The following is a 26,860-nucleotide window of genomic DNA, read 5'->3' as shown; positions in this document are numbered from 1 at the left end:
CGTGTTATATAGTCCCACAAAAGGGCTTAACACTAAGGAGGCATTTTTCTACCTCTGCCTTTAAAAATAGCCAACATTAATAGATTGCTTATTGTATGCCAGGCAGTGGGGGCTAATTTCTTTATGTGGAGTGTTTCACGTAATCGTCACAACCTCATGAAGTAGAGGCACTATTATTATCCCTATTTTTCCAGAGGATAGTGAGATTTGAAGAAAGTAAGTAATTTCCCCAAGGGTAGAAAGCTAGTAAGTGTTGGGGTGGAAAATTGAACCCAGGCAGGCAGTCTCATACCAGAGTTCCTAAATCTAATTGGACTATACTTGCAATGATATTGTTTTGAGAGAATATCTTTTTTTTCTTTTGAGACAGAATCTCGCTCTTGTCTCCCAGGTTGGAGTACAGTGGGGCGATCCTGGCTCACTGCAACCTCTGCCTCCCGGGTTGAAGTGATTCTCCTGCCTCAGCCTCCTGAGTAGCTGGCATTACAGGTGCCTACCACTATGGTTGGCTAATTTTTGTACTTTTAGTAAAGATGGGGTTTTGCCATGTTGGCCAGGCTGGCCTTGAACTCCTGACCTCAGGTGATCTGCCTGCCTCGACCTCCTAAAGTGCTGGGATTACATGTGTGAGCCACTGCACCCAGCCTGAGAACATCTTTTTTTTTAAAAAAAGATTCAAAACCATGCAAACTAAATGGAGTAAGATCTTAGAAATTTTGGAAAAGGTCATTTAAATTTGGATTAAATTTGGATTAAAGAATACTGGCATCTTGGCATTTGTCACAAGAACAGGCAGGTGACCAGGCCGTAGGGAATACAGTGCATCGCATTTAGATGCACTTCTGCTGCATGAAGATGAGATATCCGGGGCTCTGCATGCAGGAGAAAAGCTCAGAGGAGCTGAGGGCCTTTCTCAGCTTAACATAAACCATCTTCTCATGTCAATTAAATGTTGGTTTATCCACACAGCTTGTTAATAAAACAGCTTAGTTAGCTTCCTTGTTAAACTGTCTAGCTGTCTAGTAACCAATTTAACTGGCAGGGAACACTTGACATGCAAAAAGAAAGTGTAATCTGAGGTTTACTTAGCACAAAGAAGTGAATTTTAAAGCAATGTAAACAGTCCTAGAAGCCAAAGAAGATAAATCTGATGTATGTGTCATGAGTCAAAGTTTAAACTATTTTATACCATAAACCTTGAAAGTGATACAATTCTCTTGGCTGAAACCCTGCTTACACATGCACTGTAGGGAAAGGGGCATCAACTGATAAATATGATTTCAATTCCTTTGACTCTTTTCTCTCTTAAACACATGATCAGTAAATGTTCATCACAAACATATACTTTATCAAACACAGATTCTGGGAGGTCCAAGAAAAGTGAAGAGGAATAAAAAGTATTTCTTTTGCCTTTTTAATCATGGATTAGAATTTCTGAAAAGCAGAGGTCCTAGAAGGGATACACAAATAGAAGAAACCACAGATATTCTCCATTTTTCCATTTGCTCAAGTTGAAATTTTGGGAATCAGTGTTGACCGCTCTCCATCTCACACTCCACACCTGATCTGTCAGCACTGACTTCAAAATACATCCACTATCTGACCAAGTCTTCTCAACCTCCACTGGTGGCATCCTGGACTAAGCTACCAAAAATTCTCACCTGGATTATTGCTACTGTCTCCTAATTGATTTCCCTAGTTTCATTCTTGCTTCCTTTAGTTTATTCTTAATATGCTAGCCAAAACTACCCAGTTAAAACTCAAGTCAGATTATGTTATTCAGTCTACTGATTAAAAACTTCCCATGGCTTTTCATTTCAAAAAAGGAAAAACCAAAGTCCTTTCATTGACCTACAAGACCCCACAAAATCTGCCAACTAGCTCCTTGCATTATCTGACTTCATTTTCTTCATGTTCTCTTCCTCTCCCTTTCCTCCAGCCACACTGGCCTTGAACCTTGAACACACCAGGTACACTCATGCCTCAGGATTTTTGTACTTTCCAATCCTCTGGATTTTTGTACTTGCTCACCCCAGGTACCAGCATGACTCCTACCTTGTTTTCTTCAGGACTTACTCAAATATTACATGATCACTCAGCTTGGCAATTCCCTCCCTCTCTCAAAATTCCTTACCTTTCTCCCCTGCTTTAATCCTTCCCTTAGACTTACACTCATCTAACATAATAAATATTCTACTTAATCATTTTGTTTATTTTTCTCTCTCCACTAGAAATTAAGGTCCATCTAAGGGTAAAGGTTTTTGTTTCCTTAACTGTTCCCTAGAACAGTACTTGGCACCAGAATAGTAGGTGCTTAGTAAATATTTGTTGAATGAATGATAATTTCTACATCAGGCTGTCATAAACTGAAAATTTGGTTATCTTCACCAGAATTTTAGGTCAGTTCACAAGATGTAGCCCCTCTCACACATCAGTTACATGTGACAAGGGACACAAACAGAACTATCCCCACCACCTTCAATATATGCAAACCAATATGCACCCCAAGTCATGTTGAACAAGACAGACAGGATTAGCCAATATTTATGAACAAACCAATTTTTCTAAACAGGTGGAAGATTTTTAACTTTCAAATAAATGATTTGCATTCAGGTCAGTGGAAGTTTAAGAGTTTCAAACGGCTTTGATTTCACAATTGAGAAAAGTCTTAGAAAATTATGTATGAACCCTAAAGAGAACCTGAAATACATTTGCAAGATTAAATAAATAAGACCTAAGAAGAAAACGATAAAGGAGATTGGAATTAGTTAGGGTTGAAGAAGAGCAAGCTGAAAGTTGATTTACCGTTTATCATGAGACTGCAAGTACGTGTTAGGAAATGGCAGCCTCTACTAACTAATCTCTTAGAGTCACTCCCAGCTCTAATGAGCCCTCAGTGAAAATTTTCTTGACAGTAGAAACAGTTCAACACTGGAAAAAATTTCTGCATAGAGATATAGAATCCCTTTACCTAAAGGTCTTTAAATATAAAACAAACGCTCCCTTGAGGTGATTTAGATACAATCAAGCTTGAAGTTAGAGGATAAAAACACTTTGAAGGTCATTTTGTTCTAGTCTCAATAAAATAGTCTTTTCCTCATTCCCTAACACTTGCCTTCTTAAAGAGGATTTTAAGTTTACCTCCACTAACTGGAGTTTTTGGAAATTCTGTTTTAGGACTCTCTTATCTAGAAAATGGAAGAGAGTTTCTATTTCTTTCAGCAGAAGTACACAGTATCATTCTGTCTGCCAAGAAGGGCACATAATCAGGACTAATAAACCATATTTTTGAATAGAAAAGTGGCCAAGTAATCACATGTTGTTTAAATAGTTTCACGGGCTGGGCACAGTGGCTTACGCCTGTAATCCCAGCACTTTGGGAAGTCAAGTGGTTGGATCATCTGAGGTAAGGAGTTCATGATCAGCCTGGCCAACATGGTGAAACCCTGTCTCTGCTAAAAATACAAAATTAGTCGGGCATGGTGGCTCATGCCTGTAATCTCAGCTGCTTGGGAAGCTAAAGCAAGAGAATCACTGGAACCCGGGAGGCAGAGGTTGCAGTGAGCTATTGTGCCATTGCACTCTAGCCTGGGCAACAAGAGTGAAACTTCATCTAAAAAAATAAAAATAACAAAATAAATAGTTTCATGAATGCAATGGACATACTCTGACATCAAAATAAGAGATAGGGTCTTGTATGTAGCATATCATCTTGGTTCTGTTACTCACCAGTCATCTTAGATTAACTTTTAGATTAAATTTTCTCTTCCAAAACAACAGACTTTTAAATAAAAAGTTTTACTTTCTGCTTCTAGGAAATCTCTTTGTGAGAAAGCGTAAGGCTTGTAAATGACAATGGTGGCCAGCATCTTATATTGGAAAGAATGGAAACTTGGATGTCACATTGACCTGAAAGTTCTGCCTTTGTCTTTTGTTATCCACGCAATTCAACTTCTCCCAGTCTTACTTTCCTTAATTGTAAGATGGGAGTATTGCTGGCTACAGTTTCAAGATTATGGGCAGAGTAAAGATTGTGTTTATAAATGGAATGCCATGTAGCCCAACAAATGGTGATTATTTTTGTTATTGTGGGAAGAGACTGTGTGGCCCTAAAGGTGTCAGAGACCTGGCAGGACCTTTTGTTCAAGAGGCAACTGCATAGGCAGGCTGCTGACCCAGGACAAAAATAGGAGGGAGACTTGCCTTTGAAGTGGCATTAGCAGTGCACGCCTCCGAGGCTGCTGTGCCAACCCCGGCTGCCCTCCTGTCATCAGAACGCAGGCAGCTGGGTTGGCCAGAAACATTGCCACTGACCTCATCTCCCTGCTAGGTCTAAGTGGGCCAAAATATACACTTCTTGATTTTTTTTAAACCTTCTGTTATAAAAGAATAAAAGTAATGATACACAGTTTAAGGTCGAGAAGACCAACATGAGGGAGGAATGTGTGCATATACTTTTGTTGTCTCTTTCATCTTTGAAGCAATGATAATAATAACTAAAATGTACAAAACTTTTACTATGTACTAGCTACAGTTCTAAACACTGTGTTTGTTACCTCAATTAATCCTCTCAACAACCTTATGGCCTCCATTTTGCAAATAAGGAAAGTGAGGCATGTAAATTAGGTAATTTACCCTAATATTACCCTAAATTAGGTAATTTTCCCTATACAAGCACATACTGGCTTGTATAGGGAAGTTGGAGAAGTAAAGCTATAGGTAATAAAATTTTATTTAAATAATGTATGTTAAGGCATTAACTCTGTTAACAGAAAAAACTACTATACCAGCAATTTTTACCCTCTTACCTTTCTTTACTCTCGAAAAAGAAGTATGTCACTCTACAAGTTAGAGCCTGTGACAATACTTGTATTAATATAGACTGTGTTCTATTTAAGTAGCTGGGATTGCTGTTTTAATTTTTTATAATTCTTGAGGAACAGCCTTACTTAAGTTTATTTTCATAAAAGTCTAGTTTAATTGGTTCAAACATAAAAAATAAATGTTAAACACATTTCAAAATATTTTCTGAAGTTCTCTCTTTCCTCAAAAGATTTAAATAGTAAACGTCATTCATTTGGATTCCCACAGTAGAAAAAGTGAATAGTATATATAAAAAGTTCAGACTTCGTCAGTTTCTATGGAGAAAAAAGTAATTTTCATAATAAACAAAGAATGTTGATCTTGTTTAAAATAAACAATCTTTTGACCTTGTGGGAGTTTTTTGGGTTTTTGTTTTTTTGAGACAGGGTCTTGCTCTATCACCCCGGCTAGAGAGCAGTGGTGCTATCATAGCTCATTGCAGCCTTAACCTCCCAGGCTCAAGACATCCTCTCACCTCAGGCTCTCAAGTTGCTTCCAGTGAGCCACTGCATCCAGCATGTGGGAAGTTTTTGTAGAGAAAAATGTTGGTACCTGGCACATGGTAAGCACTTAATTTATTATGAGAGTCATGATTATCAGTACGGAAAACTAACATGTTTTGTATTGTATTCAGTTATAATTATGTGACTGCTATTTGAAGTGGAGCTAATAGCCCTTAAGCAAAATTATTTCCCAATTAAAATGCCTTTTGCTTTTTTAGAGAAAAATCTTATCAGTTATGATGTTAAAAACAAGGATTCTTAAGAAATGTGTGCATACCATGTAACAAACTTGATTTGGCCTCTGCACAATAACATTCCCAAAACTTCCCACTGATGTGTTTAGAGGCATCCTCTGTCACGACTTCTAATTACATTAAAAATCTCTGACAATTCAAAGCGAGTTAATGGCAATGACGAAGACACATCAGCAACTATACAGTGTGTGACAACATAATTTCACAAAGATGTGGAGAATACAGGATGAGGAAAATGACTGAGTTGGCCTTTGTAACTGCTTTTCTGTCCACTATGTTTCTAAGCTTATTAAATGGAACCTTTGATTAATATCCTGAGCCCTGGGGAAATTGTTTAACCTACTGTTCTTTGAGAAATGTAAGATTTACTCCCTATCATATTTATGTTTTCCTGGTCAAAAACATGACCCCAGAGTGAGGTTTAAAATTAGGAATCTTAATCACTTGAACTTGGGAGGTGGAGGTTGCAGTGAGCCGAGATCACGCCACTGCACTCCAGCCTGGGCGACAGAGTGAGATCCATCTCAAAAATAAAATAAATAAAATAAATAAAAATAAAATTAGGAATCATAAATCCAGCTCTTCATCAGGAAAGGCATCAACAGCTTGTTTTCTTAAGCACAGAATAGAAAAAAATTATGCTCAATTCCTTTATCACATCTCTGGTCCAAGTGATAAGTTTTATTTAATGATATCTTTCCTGTTTGAGGGAATTTACACAATAATTTCACGTATGTCATTTCATTTTAGAGACATGGAGATGCCATAAACTATGTGGGATTTTCAAATGTGTGATTGTTTTGCTGGAGGAGAAACATGGGTTAAAGCGAAGTATACAATGATGGTCACGATCATGTGCTTTTCAAATACAAATGGGAAACTTAGGAAACATCTTTTATCAGAAGTATCCCAGTTACATTTCTTCAGAATAAGCAGCATTTACTTCCATTGAAAACACTAATTCCAGATATAGTTGTAGTCTGACACTAATCACTGAAAGGATATCTTGGGAGGTATTGGAATGTGTGTCTACTTATCAGACATACGAAATTAGAGATCAAATACTTAATTTTGCCCATGGCTTTAGCTGCTATTACAGCTGGTTTTTATTTGCATAGCTTTTTTTTTTTTTTTTTTTTTGAGACGGAGTCTGGCTCTGTCACCCAGGCTGGACTGCAGCAGTACGATATGGGCTCACTGCAACCTCTGCTCCCCAGGTTCAAGCGATTCTCCTGCCTCACCCTGCCGGGTACCTGGGATTACAGGCATGTGCCACCACGACCAGCTAATTTTTGTGTTTTTAATAGAGATGGGGTTTCACCATGTCGACCAGGCTGGTCTTAAACTCCTGACCTCAAGTGATCCACCCACCTCAGCTTCCCAAAGTGCTGGGATTACAGGCCTGAGCCACCACGCCTGGCTGGCATAGCTTTCTTAATGCATTCATGAAGCTGCAATGTATAATTGTCTAGAGATAACATTGTATGTTAATACTACAGCAAATTTTGCCATGTAGACCACACATTTATTAAAAGGATCTCATTCTTTAGTATTCTCCTGACTTCTCCCCATCCCAAAGTTTGCCTTCATTTTGATTTGATGTTAGGTATTTATTGACTATTATCATTGTTAAACAATTTTTTCACTTTTAGTATTAATTCATGCAAATGCATTGATGAATTTACAAAAACATTATGAATTAGCTAAAATACTACATCAGCCCTCTTAACTGCTATGGATATGTAATCTTAGCCTAAGATAAAAGGTAACTTCTGGAGAGACTAAAATGGATAGGCCCTCATCAATACACATTTGAGAGAAAGAGAGGAAAAGAGAGATCCTTTAGTAGTATGTATGTATGTCTAAAGTCTTAAGCAATTATCCAAAACAAAAACAAAAAACAAAACAAAAAAAAACATGGCAGTAAGCCGAGATGGTGCCACTGCACTCTAGCCTGGGCGACAGAGCGACACTCTGTCTAAAAACAAAACAAAACAAAACAAAAGCAAAAGAAAAAAAACAACTAACCAACCAAACAAACAAAATACAATGAACAGATCAGTCATTCATTGACCACATGGCATCAAACCTGTGCAGTGACCTAGGCTCCAGCATTAACCCATCATTTATAATATCCAGCTCTCCCATTCGTCTTTTCTCCTCCCACTGGTAAATGTACAAACATATATTTCACATCACAGAACTTCCAACACGTCACCATCTTTTCTGTTTTAGAAATAAACTTTAGTGCCTCAAAGTTTTGAAAACAATGTGCTTGTTAGGATCAAAGTCGTCACCAAGTGGGCCTGCCTGTTTCTTTGTTCCGTACACTCTTGTAACATATAAGCAGCCTCTGACTGATTTTGCATTTTGTTGACATACTACTCTATTTGCCAAGATTAATGTTAAAGTTAAACAAAAATATTGGGCTCTTTCCCTATGATGCATAAAGTGCATGAACTTCCTTTTTCTTTTGAAAATTTTATAATCGTATTTATTTTCATTTTAAAAAGCTAATAAGCATTCAAAGTGCTTCAAAATTTTCCATTAGCCTAGATCCCAAAATAAGAATGTTTAGATTACTGCCAGATAGATTTAAGCTAGTTATTAGTAAGAATATTTTGGATTTGGAGATAACAGAGTCTAGGGCCCAACAGCCAAGGGAAGTCATACAATCTTTTTCCCCAGAGATAAGAAAAAATAGCCAAGGAAAATCAATCTCTTTTCTAGATAATAAAATTGTATCATTCTATTCTATCCCTAGAAATATTTATACTCATTCTTGATTAGAGGCAGGGGGTCAGATAAAAATCACGTCTCAAGGCCCCCTTTAGTCTTTTGTCTTTTTTAAAAAGAATATTCAAAGCAAATTGTAATGCAACGAGCTTTAGAATGGCTGCCTGTGAAGCACTGAGAGGGAAGGAGAGTTTGCTGCCATCTCCTGGACGTTTGAAATAAAATCGGCAAGATGAGTGCTTCAGCGCCTGTTCCTTTTAGACGGGGCACTAAGACTGTGGAAGCAGGTGCAGTTTACAAGTCTGGCTGTCCCTGACTGGATAAACAGGAAAACTATTTATGGGTTTTAAAGAATAAAGTTGACTTAAGTGGTTTGCATGTTAGAAAAGTGTTATTCAAAGTGTAGTTCACAGCCCATTAGCATCAGAATCACCTGGGTTGTATGTTACAAAAACAAATTCCTAGGTCCCACCCAAACCTAGTAAATCAGAATCTCTAAGGTGGGGCTATCTCTAAGGTGGGGAAATCTTAATTTTACACTAGGAACAAAAAGTGGAAAGCTATATGTTACACTACGAAGGGAATAGTTTGCTCATACTAAAGTGCTGTATATAAAGGAAATCATATTAGTTCATTCAATGTAAAATTAAAATTAAAAGTTCTAAGTAATATATTTAGTGTTGCTGTTTATTTCAGTAATACCACCCACAATGAGTTGTGACATTTCAGTGAGTATCTCATAATGCAGAATTCAAAATCTAGCCCATATTGGACTTACGTGAAGAATTATGATCTGCACCATTTGATAAACAGTAATAAGTAATCCAACCACAACCAACAGACTCTGAGTGTGAATTTTAAAAAAAACAAAAACAAAAACAAAAAACTCCAAACCAAAGATCTAATTGTGGAAGGATTGGAATGAAATCTTAAATTAGTATATTATATTAGTTCAACCAATTCCTTAGAGATTCTTAGCTCTAGAAAATGGTTTTGTGAACATTTCTTTATCAGTGTTAGATATGCTAGGTGAAAAAAGAACAAAGGGGTTTTTAGTACAGTAAGAGACCTAGTTTTGCTTTATTTTTAAATGTAATTAAATGGCACAAAAGGAAAGCAAAACTAAATCAATTTAATTGCATTTGAAACAAAAGCTATTCTGGATTCAGATAAAATTTTCAGAATCTCAGCTTGTTTTGATTTTTTATCTTCAAGATGAGTCTTGACTTCTGCTTCTGACTCAGAAGGAGTCTAGAAGTACCAGAAAACCCACAAAAATTCCCTGGGTTTGAAAGGCAGCTGGAATATTAAGTTCCTCCCTGTGTCAGTGGCTCAGCTTCTTAGAATTGTTTTTCATCACTTGCCCTGAGCTGGGAGTTTGCTCTGTTCAGGCCGAGGTTTCACTCTTTCTGTTTTTGGAAAGTGATCATGCCTCTCAGGCAAGGGGATCAATTACTCTAAAAAGGCCAGGTTGCTGACCCTTTGTCCTAGGACAGTGTGGAAAGGAGGGATAAGGACAGCTGTGAGCTGCGCCCTCCTAGGTCAGCCCAACTGTTGCAGGTCTGAAGTGGGGTAGTCTCAGGGATAGGGTTGCCAACTGCTCCACTTTCAGTGTAATAGGCCTATTTAAGCTTCAACTATGCTACCAGGTTACTCAGGATACCAACTATCCTGTTTAGAGAATATGTTTGGTTTACAAACATTTCCCCAGAAGAGCTCTCTTCATATTACTAAGTCCACTACATTCATTCTATTTAACATTGGTACTTTGAACTGAAAACAGTGTCTTTATAGTAGAGGCTCAAAGCTGATGTTATTTTATAAAAATATTGAACCAGTCTTTTTGAATCTGATCTCATCTTTGTATACCACGAAAAGAATGCTGGCACAATAGATGAACACAAAGCAGGAAAAAATGGACAAACAGGCTGAATGCAGAGGAATGTAAACATATAAACTTCAGTAAGAAGAAAAAAGAGAAGAAACAAAGATCTCTCAACGACTCCTGGGAATAGATTTCTTGTGTCAATGTGAAATTTATAGCGACACTCCTTCTACTTTTCCTATTTTAGTTGTGGGTCTCAAACTGGGATTCATATTAACAGAGAACACAAAAGAACTTGTTTAATTGTGTTTTCCTCATTGGAAGTTTTTAAAATAGTAGCTATTGTTTATTGAGTGCCCCTTAGAAGAATAATAATAGCTAACATGTGTTGAATACTTTCTCTGTGCCAGGCAGTGTTTTATATACAAAATGCATATTGTTTCATTTAATCTTCATAACAACTTGTGAGGTACACCTATTATTGTCTTCGTTTCATAGCTGAGGTATTGAAGCACAGGGCGACTGAATCCTTTGTCTAAAGTCTCCCAACCAGCAGGAGGCAGGCCTGGGACTCAGAGGCAGGCAGCGTGGCCCTAGAGCCCACACCCTTAATCACTACCAATGTACTTCTTGTGGGCTCAAGATTTACACACCTTATCTCATCCAATAGTATGTGAAGTTCATTTAAGACATGATTACCTTTTGCTTTTCCTAAATTAAAAAAAAGTCTTGTCTTCTTTTTAATTTAAAAATTGGAAGGAACCTTATTCTCTGCATTATTGTTACTGAAATTTGAGGGTTTCTCTCATCACTATTCTGTTCTTCCTTTATTTGCCAGGTATAAATTACCATAACTCTGGTAATATGTGATGCTAGTTGGCTGGAAGCGGTAGGTGTTTGAGGCGTGTGGTCTAGTGCACTGTGGGAATTTGTTCAACGGAAACCAGCAAAATGTTGAGCTTCCCTTCTCCATTATTGAGTTATAATAAGCAAATAGGCTGATGGAGATAAAAACTACAGCTTTTCCCCATGCACCCTGTTTAAAAATGTCTATTGCTTGGAGCCACCAAACTCTAAGATGTTTCACTATTTCTTATTTTGATTTAGAAGGTTTAGTGTAACTTTGGAGTTATCTCTGAGACATGTAAAACTCATCACTTCTGATGAGCAGTTCCTTTTACCTGTGACCTGAGTCTTCTTGCAATCAGGGGAGGTAGTATAGCCTTGTGATTAGATGATGGCCATAGAGTTTGACTGTTGGGTCCCGAGGCTTAGCCCTACCATGTTACACAAGTTCCTTAAGTTTTCTTTACCTCAATTTTCTCATCTTAAAGTGGGATGATAATAGTACATACATCATACTTTCATCATTTTGTGGTGACCAAAAAAGTGCTTAGAGTGGTACCTAGCACATCTTAAGCCCCCATAATTGTTACCTTATTAGTGGTTCTATGATTTTAAATTAAGGCAATAAAGCTCTGCAAATGTAATGAGTTTTTACAATTAAGCTAGCAGCTCACATCTTCTTTTTTTGAAGTTGGTGATGGGACTGTTCCAAACCCATGTTTAGAATCTATCACACTAGTTCCTCAGGAGATGTTTTCAAAATAACAATGATATATAAAAGGAAAAAAAACCACTGGAAAAAATGTAAGGTTTAAAAGTGTCCTTGCTGGGAAGCCTTTGACAGAAATAATTGTTGAGAAATCTTCCACTGAGGAATCTTTGAGGTGGGAAGGGTTTGCTGCCTCATGCACTTGACTGCTGTCCTGACTGGGATTGGCACCGTGACACTCTAAGATTCCAGGAGTAACTCTTTTTCAGAGTGTAGTCTGAAATACTGAAAACTTGTGACTCCCTCAGCATTATTCTGTTTAGAATTATTCTTGTTGAAATGCCTTAAGTTATTATTGGTTTAGTAGCAAGCCATGCATGCTGATTCACTACTTAATAAGAAAGTTCCCTGAGTTACATTTAATTAAAATGGCAGAAAGCCAAAGGGAGCACTTCCTTTTATGCAGAGTTTGATTATGCTTTATTTTTAAAAATCACATTCTTCCTCATTCCCAGCCAACGAACAACACCTATTCATTCTGAAATAAGAAAATGAAAGAATTTTGAGAAGTCACACAACATTGCTGTCAATTTCTTTTTTTTTTTACTAATAAAACAGATGCTTCTTTCTCAGAGATGGGTTTTCACTTTCAACATGCGTCATAGCATCTGATTTTCTGAGCCATCTTGGGAAATGGAGTCTTTCCTAATGTCATTGAATGTGGTCAAAGCCATCTACGAAGCAGAGACAGTAGGCTTTTGGTGAATCAGTTTGGGAAATTCACAATTAAGCAGTCTCAGGGAGTGAAATTCCGGGGTCTGATGAGACTGTGGAAACCATGTGGTACTGTAGGGAGAGCACAGGTTTGGATGCCAGACAAATATCTAAATCTAACCCTAATCCACTGCTTATAAGCTTAGTGATTGTTGCACAAGTTGTTTAGCTTCTCTGAGCTTAGATACCTCATCTGTAAAATGGGAATAATACCTTCTTTTTAGTGTAATTCTGAAGAATAAATGAAATCACAGTATAACTGGTTAAGAATTCAGGCTGCAGACTGAATCCAGGGGCCATTACTTAACATCGTATGATCTTTGGCAAGTTACTTAGCCTCTTTGTGCCTCAGAATCTCATCTGTAATCTATAAAATGGGGATAATGATCATACCTAGCTCACAAGGACTGCTGATTAAAAGCAGTAATCTGTGAAAGATACTCAGCACAAATCAGGGCCCAAATTTTGTGCTCAGCTAAGGTTAGCTATTATCAAAACTTATGTAAAATATTTAACACAGTTCCTGCATATAGTAGAATCTTAATATGCTAACTCCTATCTTTTCCTCAGGACCCATGAGATTATTTGAATGACTGCCACAGCTTCTGTCCCCACTCATGTCATCCTGACTTGTTGGCCTTGATTATTGCACCAAATAAAAGTATCAAAGATTCTCTGACTTCTACTGTGTATCCTGAAGAAAAGACAAATCAAAACACTATGGCTTTTGTTATTTACTTCCAAGAAGAACATTTTTCTGTTTATTCTTAGAATGTGAATTTTTTTTTTCAACTCAGGGCCAAGTACAAACTTTTGATTTAAAAAATTTTTTCAACTCAGGGCCAAATACAATCTTTTGATTTAAAAATTTTTTTCATGAACAAACCATCAGTAGTTATTAAGGAGCCCAAGAAATAGGAGCTGTGAAAGCAGGATTTCTTTGTGTTTCCTTTGAATGTTGTTATTTTGAGTATTATCATTATCAGGTAGAGGAAGAAAGGTAGGCTGGGAAGTAGGTCCTTATGATATCTTGACTATGGATCCCAGATTTACATTTCACCTGTCACAGAGCACACATAATTTAGATAAACATGTCAAGAATGACATAAACAGAGGTAAACACAAGGAGCTTTACATTTGGAACCAAAAAATAAAAATTAGAAAAATTATTACCTATATTAATAACAAAAAAATTACTTAAACTCTAGGACCCTGTAGGAGTCTAGCTTTCTCCCCTGTATACTTGGGATGCACTTTATTGGCTGGCAAACCTTTGGTAAAATCAGAAGTTTGAGAAATGTCTGACAGGACTTGATATTTAAAATTAAATTTCTCTTTATTCAATTGCCTCTGAGTAGTGCTGTGATTTCCAAGTGCCAGGTAGTTTGGTGTACAAATATACATACCACAGAAACATACATTTTTTTAAAAAAATTAAGAAACTGGCTGCATCTGACGACGTCAAGAAAAAAGATAATTCTGATTCAAGGGCTTCTCCAGAAGATGGGGTTTCATTGGCATGACGCTCGTAGGATGACCTGTCATTTTTGTACTATTTTTTCTAGAACCATAGAGAGATGACAGTAACTGGCTTCTTAGAGCAATTTTGCCTGGTGTCTGGATCCTGTGGGAATTTATTAGCCTGCTTTGTGGCCCTTGGCCAACCCTGGTAGGACATCTAGAGAAGAATTCAATTCTGCTTTTTCCCAGAATAATTGTTGACTAACTCGGCAACACCAAAGTGTCACAGGCGTCTTTGTGTCCCCCAGAGTCCAATGATATGTGGACCCAAGACCAGCGAGGGTCATGTTTCTGGGAATACAGTGTTGGTTCTTAGAATTTATATATTTTTTCTCATGAACTTATAAAAATGTTTAAAAACAAACTCAACAACCCTGATTTTAAAGAGAATGAGCACACGCCCCACGACTTCCCTCTAGAAGCATTTAGCTTTTCAAAAAACAATCATTTCTTTTTGATGACCATGACTTCAAATGCCCTGCCTGCTGGGCCAGTGGTGACTCATCAAATAGCAACTGATTTCAATAATTCACCCTTAGAATGGGGGTGCTTGCAGGAGCCCTAGTTTATAACTGGATGAAATGATACGCAGCCAAGGGCCTTTATTTGAGAGATTAAACCTAAACGCAGACACTAACAGCCATGTGTCTTCTGCTCTTAGGAGGGTTTACTGTGAAAGAGCCACACAGAGTGTTCGACATGCCTCTTAGCAGCCGAATGACCTTCAAAGTTCTTTAACCTTGTAACTGCAAATAGGAAAATGGTCTCACATACGTTAGTCTACCCCCTTTCAATGTAGATCAGGTGTTTTTTTTTTTTTTTTTTTTGGACATCTCAGATGTGACTCTTGCTGCCAGGCTAGAATTTAGGCTATGTGATAATTCTCAGCTGTCCTACAATGCCTGCTTCTTGAAAGAAGTCGGCACTTTCTAGAACAGCTAAATAACCTGGGCTTATTTTAAAGAACTATTTGTAGCTCAGATTGGTTTTCCTATGGTTAAAATAAGTGCTTCTTGTGAAAATTAAATAAAACAGTTAATTCAAAGCCTTGGTATATGTTACCACTAACAATCATACTAAATATATTTTGAAGTACAAAGTTTGACAAGCTCTAGAATGACAACCCAAATGTGTCTTATAAAACACGTTCCTAACAAGGTATGCTTTACACTACCAATGCAGAAACTGTGTTTTTTTTCCTCTCTAAAAAACAGTATGTGTCAAAATGATAAATATTCTAAGATTAAAGTGGCAATGCTCAGATTCCCAATCTTACCAGTTCTGGGATTCACTCTGCCCTCCTGGAAGACTGAGGGGAATACGCTGTACTTCCATGTCCATGGAACCTTCCTTCCTCCTAGAATCCCAAGCGTTATGCAGATTCACTACAGCACAACATTCCCGTCAGGAAGAGAGGTTTGACACATGATTAAGGGGAAACTTGTGGAAAGAGAAATGTTTAAGGTCCTGCAGAAAGTCAGTGACTGTAATGACCTTTTTCATTTATATTCCAGTGCCTGTATTTAAACCATGCAGTGGATTTGGGATAATATACATAAGGCACCTAACATAACATAGGAACTCGTAAATGATTGTCGCTCTTGAGCTGGCAATGAAAACCGACTTCGTGGATGCTCTGCCTAGAAATTATGCTAAGGACAAAGGAAGAGGCAAAGTCCTAAAAACTAAACAAAAACTGCCTCCCTATACCTCATAACCAGCGGACCAACCAATCAAGCTAATACCAACACAGCTAAGGCAACAACACTCAGATTGAAAATGTACCCCATGGGAGGCAGGCTGACGTCTGGAGGTCTAACTCTCCCTTCTGTCACACTGACATCACTTCCTTGGCCCCAACCTGAAAGGTGGCACATATAGCCCCCTGGTGGGCAGACAGGGAAAGCAAATTCCTCTTACTCCAGGGAGCTGGTTAGTCCTTCTCCCTCCCACTTCCCATCTCCCTCAGAGTGAGGTCAGACTTTGTTGTGGATATTGTTTTGGAGAACTTCCACCCTCTTCTATAAAGTGGGACTGTATGGTCCAAGATGAGACCTATGCTGCCAGTGCCCAGCTGAAGTTGTAGATGCTTTTACTGCATGCCTGACATGCCTCTTACAAGGTTTTGGGGAACTCCAAATAGTCCTAGGATGACCAGAAGGCATAGTCATGTTATTTGCGTCTTTAGTTATCAACTCCAAATAGTGGCTCTGCTAAGATTGCCACCTGTCCAACAGGAAATGGAAAGAAAACACTTCTCATTCCTGCATACCACACCACTAGACAACTGGAAATACTTCTGGGTCATTACCATCCTAGGATACTTTTAAGCCGATGATCTCAAACCGACTACCTGTGTGTTCCATGTCTTTCCTCTAATTCATGCCGTTCTTTAAATGCTATGTTAAGAATGCAAAGCTATAAAAATGATCTTTTTTCCTGCTGCACCATAAGAAGCCTTTTTTGGTTGTTCTATTAGAAAAGAATTCAAAATGCAAGCATTCAACAGATTTCCTTTGCAGGGAACAAGTAATACAAACAACTGTGTTATATAATGAATAGATTGCTTTTTTCCTTTATCCTGTATTAATCTTAATTAGTTTCCCAAAAAGGCAAATAAGAGACCAAGCTACATCCTGTGGTTGTAACCTCTAGGTAAATTTCCACCAAAAGCAATGAAAGATTTTCCAGAGAAAAAGCAGAAGAATCAGCCCCATTGTTCTGCAGCTGACTTAATTCTCCTCTTTATGTTTTAGAAATACCTAAGGATTACAGTTCTACAATGTATGGAGAAATAGATATGCTAACAACAATGAAATTGTTGTGGGAGCCATATAGAGAAATATCAGAGAAATTATTTAGATCAGAATAGCTCATACAAGGAAGATTTTTTTTAAATATGGACATTGAACAGATAAAGGAGACAGTAATATTTTAATAGGATAGTGAAAAATATAGCAGATTGACAGTGACAGCAGAAAAAGAGCAGGAATACAGATATTTTCAGAAGATTAAAATGGTACTGTGTACCCTCAAACCAGGCAAGTTTTTCTGAGAGGTCTCTAAACATATCTCCTGCATAGAGTAGATGATTTTTCTTGGAGCTGTCATAAATGCTTTATAGTTCTCTACATTAATTCATGTCGAATATTTTCCATGGTTGGTCAGACTCAGACTTAAAATAGATCTGAGAAAGGTCTTCAGGTTTACTTTCAGTACCATTATTCACTTCATAGCCAGCTGGGTGACGACATGGTGTGTGGCCAATTCAAGTTTACAAGGTAACCTTGCCTGAATTATCCTGGTCCATCGAATACAAATAGTAAAGTGAAGGTGAGAGAATAGAATTGCAAGGAACGTGGGAGAAGCAGTTGTCAAAAAGCAAAACGAACACAAGAAAAAAAATCTGTGAGATCACTCAGAAATGATGCTAATAATTGTGTGCTCTCACCCTACAGTCTCCACACACATGGGGTTCCTCGTGCTTCACAATCAGCCCCTGTAGTCAGTCAGTAAACCTTCAGGTCCCAATCATGTGGTTTCTCCAGGTGAAACAATAGCCATGTATACTTTTATGTGCATCCTGCCTTTTACATGTTACTTCGTTATCCTGTATACTCTACCACTTGCCTCAGCTGAGGAAAACAAACTTAAGCTTTCATGGGCAACTGGAGATGTACTCACTTAGTTCCTTAAGTAACTGGGGAGGGAGGGTGGGAACCAACCTTTAAAGGTAATTATCCTTCTTTCCTTATCCCATTTACTTCATTATTATTATTACTATTATTATTATTATTATTATTATTGAGACAGGGTCTCACTATGTTGCTCAGGCTGGTCTCCAACTCCTGGCCTCAAGCAGTCCTCCTACCTCAGCCTCCCAAAGTGCTAGGATTCCAGGCGCGAACCACCATACCCGGCCCCATTTACTTTAAATAAGTTTCTGAAATGAGTTTATATATGTAAAAACATCTGGCAAAGAACCTAATACATAATAAGTGCTCAGTAATTAAGACCCTCTTTCTTACCCACTTCTTACTAAACTATATACATTCCAACAATCCTCCGAGTATCTTCTCTGTGATATCAAACAGGTGGCTGAGATTGACAGACCAGAGCTGCTCCCTGTCCTTCATAGATTCTTTATTCCTTTAACACTAGTAATAGAGATAAGGCACTACCTAAAAGGGAAATCTCAGTCAATATAGGTTATACCTTCACTACATTTGAACCTTTCACCATAGGAGGACAGCTGTTATGTTACATAAAGGCTGATTCCTGATGTTTGATATCACTGATCACTGTCTTTCTTGTGGCTACAGCACAAATCCTAAGTCTCCTGCTTACTTAATATAACGGTACATGTCTATTTTGGGGTGCTCCTGGATTTTTTAAGTGTGCAAAGAAGATAAATATATTTTAGGTCAATCTGAGTTGGATTTTTGACTCATTAAAAATATTATACTCCTTGGACCCAGATTAGGAGGTGACATATCTGAAATTAAGTAAGTTGAGGACTTTGCTAGGCATTCTCAGGGACTCAAGAAACACTGCAAACAATTCATTTCAAGCAAAGTGGACACTCAGCTTCAGCTACAAGATTACTCTTCCACAACAGATGGTTTCCACACCTGAATTGTGACACCACTTTTCTTGGCTGAGAACTTTGGCCTTGGTGCCACAAAATAAGATGATGAGGCTGATTCTTGCTTTGGCGAGGTGGGAATGCCCACAGGCACTGGGGATGCACTGACTGGTGAGGAGGCCTCTGCAAAGAAGGAAGGAGGAGAGGTATAGGCTGGTACCGAGTACACTGACGAAGCCTGCACATTCGTAGGTGAGGCAGCATTCACTGGCCGGGGAGGAAGAGCTTGCTTCATGGCCAGGGCTGAATTGACCTTGACTGATGACTTCTGGGGGAGGCCATCCTTTGCATCTGGAGGTTGGAAAGTAAACAAGGATGCATTGAGCTGATACGGTTGGTGCTTCATGACATCTAATGCATTGAGGGGTTTCTTTCCCTTTTTCTTGCCCGTTTTGGAGGGCTGTGCAGCTGATGGCTGAGACTTGAGAGCAGCCAGTGGGTAAGACGGCGAGTGGATAGGATTATAGGCCACAGGAGGAGGTGCTCGGACATTGGAGGAGTACTTCCAACTGGCCGGGAGAGATGGAGTGGGAGACTGAGCTCGAGCAGCGTGGGCCTGCACCGTGTCTGAATCGACCACATACTTCTCCATTCTCGACTGCCTTTTAGCAAAGAGCTGAGCTCCTCTCCCACTCATTCCTGGAAGCTCATTGGATGGTCCCACTGCACCAGGCTGAACGGCATTGACTGTTGGTGTGGAAACTGTTGGTTTGGGTGTGTAATTCTGACTGGCTACTGCTGCTTGTGGTCCTTTGAAGGGACCAGCCACGTTCAAAGTACTTGCAGGCCGGGCAGGAGGGTAAGAAGGCTGGGCTATTTTGATGGAGGAGACAACGGTGCCCTTTGATGGGTTGGATGTGGGGAAGGCAGGAGGTTGGGTGGGAGCCACTCCTGGAGACCAGACTGGGGAAACTGGAGTTACTGGTTGGGAGGATGAGGACTTGACTGCAGGTTTTGGAGCAACAGGAGGAGGGATCTTTTGTTTGGCAGAGGAGCTTTGCATGAAATTACAAGCCTCTGCCCCCAAGCTGAGGTAGTCTTCTTCCGGTCCAGAATCACCTCCAGCTCCAGTGCCCCGTTTGCCTTCTGAATTTTGAAGGAGTGACAAGAGTTCAGGATTTGGGCTTACTTTGGGCTCTTTAAAAGTAAACATGGGTTTTGTCGTGCTTCTCCTTTTGGCCTCCTGCAATATTCCTGTTCTTTTTGCTGGCACTGAGATCCTCTCATCTCGGGAAGCTATTCGCTCAGACGAATCGTAAAAGGCTGGCTGGGACCACGGGGCAGGCTGGGGCCATGGAGGGGGCTGTGCTGGGCCAGCAATCGGACTTGAAACCCCTCTGGAGAAGGCGTCAGGGGGAGGAGTGACTGCAGAGTAAGGTGGAGGTGCAGGAAAGTCAGCAATGGGACTCGTCATGTTTCGGGTTGGCGAGAAGGGGGTAGCTGGCTGATTCACAGACCCTGGGAAGGGTTTGGCCGTTCTATTCATGGGGACCATCCTCTGGATGTTTGCTGTCTCAGATGCCCCACTGAAGCCATTCTGTTGGGGAACATGGCCAAGACCATGACTCACCTCGATGTAGCTTTTGCTCACAGAGCTCTGCGTTCTTACCGACTCTTCCTCCTTTCTTTGGTAAGAAGTCGTGGTTCTCAGGCCATCGGTCTGGGCAGCATCTTGTTCTCTGCTTGGCGTTCCACCTACCTTGTCCTCTTCTTTTTGGGCTGTGATCTGATCCATTCTCTCCCTCCTCTTGGCAAACATGAGGGCTCCCTTGCCTGTGGTGTCTGGTAACATCTCCATCTTGTCCCCTCTGTTCAGTTTCTTTTCAATGTCCACCAGTCCAGAATCCCAGTCAAAGTTCACAACTTGTGTGTTGTCGTCAACGTCAGACAATAACTCTTCATCCACCTCTGATTCGCTTGCACCAAGAAATGCTACTTCACATGTATCCTCCTTGTCACCTTCTTCCTCCTCGTCCGCCTCTCGCTCAAGCTCGCCAGTACCGTAGCTAACTAGGGTGTATTTCCTGGCCCTCCGACGTCGCTTCTTAAACATCAACACCCCCTTGGAGTTGGGGTTGGGAGCATCCGTTAGAAGAAGGGCAATGCTTTTGCATTTAGATTTTGCTTCCTTCACTTGTTTTTCTGACAGGCTTTCACTCCTCCTGAGCCCTAGGGAAAGCAAAAAAAAAAAAAAAAAATTATATTGAGCTGATGAGTTCAAGGAAGACACCACAGCAACTCAGAAATGAACTCTCCTGGGGGAAAATAAATATGTAAAAAATTGCCATTGAGTACAGAATTTTGAAGGAATCCAACACATTTCTTTTTCTTATTTCTCTTAACATATTTCCTTCTACAATAATATACTGTTCTATTTGTTTACATAAAAATATTTTATATATGCTGATTAGAATATATGTTTCATACATTTGTTTCTCTAGAGATCCTTCCACTTTAATAATAAAAACTGGCTAGTAAATGTCAATTAATAGGATAAAATTAGAATTAAGAAGGACATAATTTAAAGACATAATATTTTCTGAAAAACAAGATGAGACATATCTCATACTTCCATATTTTAAAATAAAGTGTCAATATAAAACTGTTTCCAGGAATCTTAAAAAGGGAGGAGCATCCCAAGAAGATGTTTTAAAATTTTCTAAATGTTTTAATGTAATGAATTTAACTATTTAGGTTTTCTTCTTTCTCTTTTTTCTTTTTTTATCCTGACAACCACCCCAAATCTTTCCACTCACAGCTACTGGATTAATATAAATTCAAAACACTGAATTAATCATTGAAGGTACTGAATCAATAATTAAAATTCAAAATATGACATTATTGTAAATACATATAAGAAACTCTAGCTACAAAGTTTTCTAGACAGATTTGTTTGTAAATGTATTGCTATTTTGGAAATACAATATTACTTTCCTTGCAGCAAGAATAAACCTTGGAGAAATTTAAAAATTGACTTGTGACCCACTTAACTGTGTAAAAACTGATGCAGAAATTAAGTCATTTAAAACAAGAATATGATTTTTATTTTATAAAAATAAAAATATTTAAAATTTTCTTTCATTATTACTATTATAAAAAAGAAATGGGTGGCAAATTATAGCAACTAAACATATAGCATCTATCATTTATAATTTATAGTTATATAATATTTTCAATGGTAATGACTGTGAGTCCCCTAAATTTTTTAATTCCTCAAAACAGTTAAGTGGAAAATTAAGAAAAAATTTTTGACTATTTTATGATAGAAAATTAGCTCTTTTTGTCACAGACTTAATGGTTAATTTTTTTTAAATAAAATATAATCCAAGGAAATAATTTTATAATATGATTACAGGCATTTACTGGTGATCGAATTTTCTAGAGAAAAATAGTTGAAACTGTGGTTATTACTAAATATAATTCCTTTTTTGACTAGTGTTATACAACTTATTAAATTGACAGTCACAGTTGCACAGTTGCTGCTAACTTCACTGCCAACATGTAAAGTATGTGAATGGTGTCTCAATACTCTTGTTTAATATGCTATAAATGTGAAGATGGCCTACAGATGCTTAAAGTATAAGGAATGATTAACAGCACTTGCCAATAAAGCTACAAATGGTTATGCTAAAAATATGCTTTGAAAGGAATAACAATAGGTTAGAAGACTTAATATCCTACTTTGAATAACCGAATTCATTGCCATTGTGTATCATATATACAGTCAAGTGCCTTTGCCTGTCAGCCTTTACATCCTCAAATAAAATTACAAAATTAGTAAAAAAAAACAAACAAACAAAAATAAACGTGAAATAAAACAACAGAAATCCTAACACCTAACTGCAATTCTTATCCCAATTCTCCTTTCTGTCTTCTCTCCCCTGGGTAAAACAAAATGCCATACAAAGCACTGAATTTAAATATATTTTATGTTTGGAGACATTTAAATGCCTCCACATGGCCCTGGAGACTGACTTCTGTGTCTAGAAGGTAGATGAAACACTTTGCAGTCAAATGAAGACTTACACAACGGAGAGGATCATGTAACTGCTCAGTATACACATGTCCTTGTCTGTCAAACTCACTTCTGCAAGCATCATCAAGCTGCACAATGATTTTTTTTTCAAAACAAGGATCTGCTTTTGATATCAATGGTAGAGCTTTTATTTTAAAGACACCTCTCAGTAGCAGACTCAACAGTTTTTGACATTTAAACTGAGTCCACATGACTTCAAGTGCTTTCTTATGCTATTTTAACATGAACTATTTCAACTTTCTGAAACAAAATGAACAGGCACATTGACAATATTATTTTCTTTAACAGTTCCTGTGCCTTTGGGGATAAAAAGAAATTCATGAAAAATGTTTAAATCTATATGAAGTTCGGACTTATTGCTTCCTATTTAGAAACTGGTATTCTCCACAATTTCACATTTGTGATTTTGTGCATTAATTAAATATTTCTTTAAGCCAATGAGAAACATAAGAAAAATCTTGCTGAAAAACTCATGCAAGCAAAGAAGCAGCAAAATGCCCCCAACTCCCAAGCCCCTTCTGAAAGCCCAGGCAGAACTTACGTGCATGCCGCGCTCGGTGCTTGTGAGGTCTGCTGTGATCTTTTTCCGAGCGTGGATCTTCTCCCTGCTCTGTGCCTTCTGATGAGACGGCAAAGGATACCAGAGAAGGAGGTGCTTCTGACTGCCCTCCTTCCACTGGAGAATCCACACACTCCTTTCCTGCCTGAAGCCTGCACCCTTCTGTCTTCTGCCTGTCAGAGCAGTCGAGGATCACTTCCACCCGGGGCAGTCCCGCATCTCCTGCTTCACTTTCCTGGATCACTCTCAACTCTCTGCCACTGGAGATCTGGATTATCTTGCTGGACCTCAGGAAAGGGTCTGCTTTCTCATTAGTAGGGATCGAATTTATGTGGACAATCCTGTCATGTGACAAGTTAGGGTCTGGGTCAGGAGACTTAGATTTTTCAGCTCCCGGGAGAGCCACTAAAGGGCCACTAGCGCCCTTATGTCTCTCCTGTGAAAGGGACAGTTGCAGCTCAACCACAGGCCCAGGCTGTACCGCTTCTACCTTCTCCCTTAAGATCAGCTCTTCTGCCACGCGTCCTCTTTGGGAGTCAGGCATTTGGGGAGCCCTTTGGTAGCTCGGGCCTGTTTCTTCTTTCAAGCTGCCTGCACAGTCGGGACCACTTCTTTGGTTCTCAGCTAGGGGAACTTCAGTCTTGACAGGGTCGAGGAAGAATTCCGTGCACTGGGTCTTTGTGGCCGGTCGAATCTGCAGGGTGGTACTTTCCACATAACCCCCATGTGTGAGATGCTCGAGGTTTTTGTTTTCATTTTCAGATATCAAAGCCTCACTTATTCCACTGGATGGTCTGCACACAGAAAAATCATTCCAGACACTTAAATCAGACTATGTTACATCTGCCAAAGAACTTCCTGACACTTTTGTGATGTCTAATACGTGATATAGTCAAAATATTTTCTTCTAAATGTCAGTTGCAACATATTTGAAAACAGAAGGTGGCAACATGTTCATATTATTACTTAAAGAGATACCAAATAAACTTTTTTAAAAGCACAAAGAAACTCTTACACAAGATTATGAAACCTGAATCCATCCTAAATTCAGCTTTTATTTTTAAAAAACTACATGGATCCCGTTTATCTGTAAGTACTTGGAATCTGGGTATCTCTTATAATGAGTTTGCTAGAATGTTACAAAGCATTTCAATGTCTTATTGACTAAGTTTTGGTCTAGACATTATGAAGTCACATAAACATATCCAGCACCTTCAGATCAATCTTAACTTACAGATAACTCAACTAGTCCTTTTAGAGGCTGTGCTTTCTTGAAAGGAATGAAATAGAAGCTGTTTTTTAAGCCCCAGTGAGCATGTGTTTTGTAATAAGTGGACCCAGCCCAGTACTCTTGTGTAAAGAGAAATCCTTTCCATGCTGCAATGAATCATTAAGTCATGGAGTATTTATAATCTGAGATGTCTCCCTTTCTTCTATTTGAATCTGTTTCTTGGAGCATTTTCTTTTTAGGATATCTGAAGTCAAACTGTTCCTTTATCTCTCAGCTAAGGAGCCTAGAGCTGTACACCACAGCTCTTTGATTTTGATCTTCCCAGTTGTTTGTGCAAATTAGGGTTTGTGAGAAGAAGCAATGTCAGTTTAAGAGTTAAATAACTTCTTTCTGAAACTCTAAACTGTAAATGTTTTTAGGAGTATTATTCACAGAACAGCTGTAGGAAATGCCTTCATTTTTTATATTTGTATTTTTTTTAATTTTAGAAGCAGCATAATTATCTTTGCCCCTTTCCTCCTTCCTTAAAAGATAGTTATGACTAATGCAGGGAACGTCAGTTGAAGGGCGTGAGCTTCTACTTGTATTCTACTCAAAGGAATTTACCTCAGAATTTATGTGGTAGTGCAATTTCAGACCAATGCTCAAAATACTTACTCCTAACTTTGCTTTCAACTGCATTTGGCAAAACAAAACTAAACAAAATGAAAACAAACTAACAGTTAAACAAAATGCACCTTTCTCTATATGCAAGTAATTGGAAAAGCTTCCCTGTAATACAGTATTTATACAACATTATAATATCGTATTAAAAAAGCATGATGTTAGCAAATTAGATCATTATTATGTAGAAAATGTTAAATACATTGTTAAACTGAATTTGAGGGTACCAAAAGGTCAGAGAGTTTTAATTTAGGAAGGCCTTGGGATGGAAGTAGATTAAATCACTTTGAATAACGTTAGCAATCAATTGTGAAGCTGAGAAGAGAATAGTTTCAATTCATGCCAGCCTTGTAGACCAATACAGACAAATGGCCAGATAAATATTAACATTTATCAGCAGCTGAAGTAAAATAAATAGACATGAGTAAATATCATAAAAGCATGAGCGAATAAAGCTTTATGCCTTAAAACATTCATTTCCCATCAGTCTATATAGGTATTCATCAAGTCCACAATTTATTTGTCACAATTATAGAATTTTTAAAATCTTATTTTAAGAACATTCAAGATAATAGAGATGGAATGTTAAAGGAGTTATTTTAAAATAGTCTTACTGAGCTATCTCTGGGCAATAGTTCAGGAAAAGTAAAAACACTTGTCCTCTACTGATAGATGACAGTGATATGAGTGACAGAAATATTTATTGCAGGAAACAATATTCAGATATTTAAAATAGTGGTAGTGGTGGTGATGATAATAATTGCTTTTGACTTGATTTTCAATTGAGATTCCACTTTGAATCCTACCAATTAGTTACTTACTTTGTAAATTTTTTTATTTTATAAATTTAATTATGTATTAGTAAGTTATGTATTTTATAAACTTATTTTCTCTTCATAACATGAAGGAAGGATTCTAAGGCCTTAAACACTGAGTTTGATGGGTAAATATTTAGATGATAAGAATAATGCTAGATTTCCATTGTTGTCTCAAGATTTTGGCCATAGTGAGTTAATTTTCATCCCAGAACAGAATCATACTGAATGATTAGCAGAGGGGTAACTGTGCGTAGTGTTTCTGCAGAGTTGAGGAAAAACCTGGAGGACCTTGAGGTTCATCTTGAGATGTCCTCTGACATCTTCCTAAAAGCTGCTCTCCAGGAAGCCAAAGCTTTCCTTTCTGGATTCATTATCATGCAATAGCCAGAGCTTCCGTTGCAAAATCTGTATGGATTGTACTGTGATTTGTACACCATAAAAATGTCAATGCTGTAGTTTTCCTTGTTATTGTCCTCATGTTTTCTTTTGTTTTTTACATTTAAAGGTTTCTTTTATATTGTTAAACAACTATGTGGGGATTGTGGTATTTGAAGAGATTGAATTCCCAAATGACCTGTGTTGGTAGTGCAAAAACCTTATTCTAATCATCTGCTTTTGTCCATCCTCAAATATTGGTTTTACTGGAGAAATCTGGCTGCTTGTAAGTTTTTGTTGTTGTTTCTCTTTTCTGTCTCTTAAGCATCCTTTTAATGAAAAATTGTACAGTTTAATGGTCTAATATTTAAACATTCTTAATTCATCTGTGCATCTGATAATTACAATTGAGTGATTCTGATCCATCACAAAATCTTGACCTATCAAAGAAATATTAAGTTATGCTCAATATACTGAGCTTTCTAAGGAAGGAGCCTAAAAT

The 26,860-nt window shown here is 38.1% G+C and overlaps 1 protein-coding gene across 6 annotated transcripts in view; it reads right to left on the bottom strand.

The window, feature by feature from the left end:
- Positions 1-26,860, bottom strand: part of SYNPO2 (synaptopodin 2) — a 236,604-nt gene that overhangs the window by 35,444 nt on the left and 174,300 nt on the right. For 4 of the 6 annotated variants that reach the window (XM_014344716.4, XM_014344717.4, XM_034959068.3 and 1 more), the window contains 2 exons: positions 23,254-24,065; positions 18,663-20,845 (listed from right to left, as the gene is read on the bottom strand). The exons of 1 other annotated variant lie outside the window; for it this stretch is intronic. In XM_014344716.4, the coding sequence (XP_014200202.3) occupies positions 18,663-20,845; positions 23,254-24,065 (2,995 nt within the window). Of the gene's footprint in view, positions 1-13,356; positions 13,571-18,662; positions 20,846-23,253; positions 24,066-26,860 lie in introns of those variants that run through there. One more of the 6 variants, XM_063603875.1, reaches the window with a different exon arrangement.

The sequence above is a fragment of the Pan paniscus genome, chromosome 3 (genome assembly GCF_029289425.2).
Source record: "Pan paniscus chromosome 3, NHGRI_mPanPan1-v2.0_pri, whole genome shotgun sequence".
NCBI lineage: Eukaryota > Metazoa > Chordata > Mammalia > Primates > Hominidae > Pan > Pan paniscus.
The sequence above is the reverse complement of the archived record's forward strand: the minus strand, read 5'-3'. Positions and strand labels throughout refer to the sequence as shown.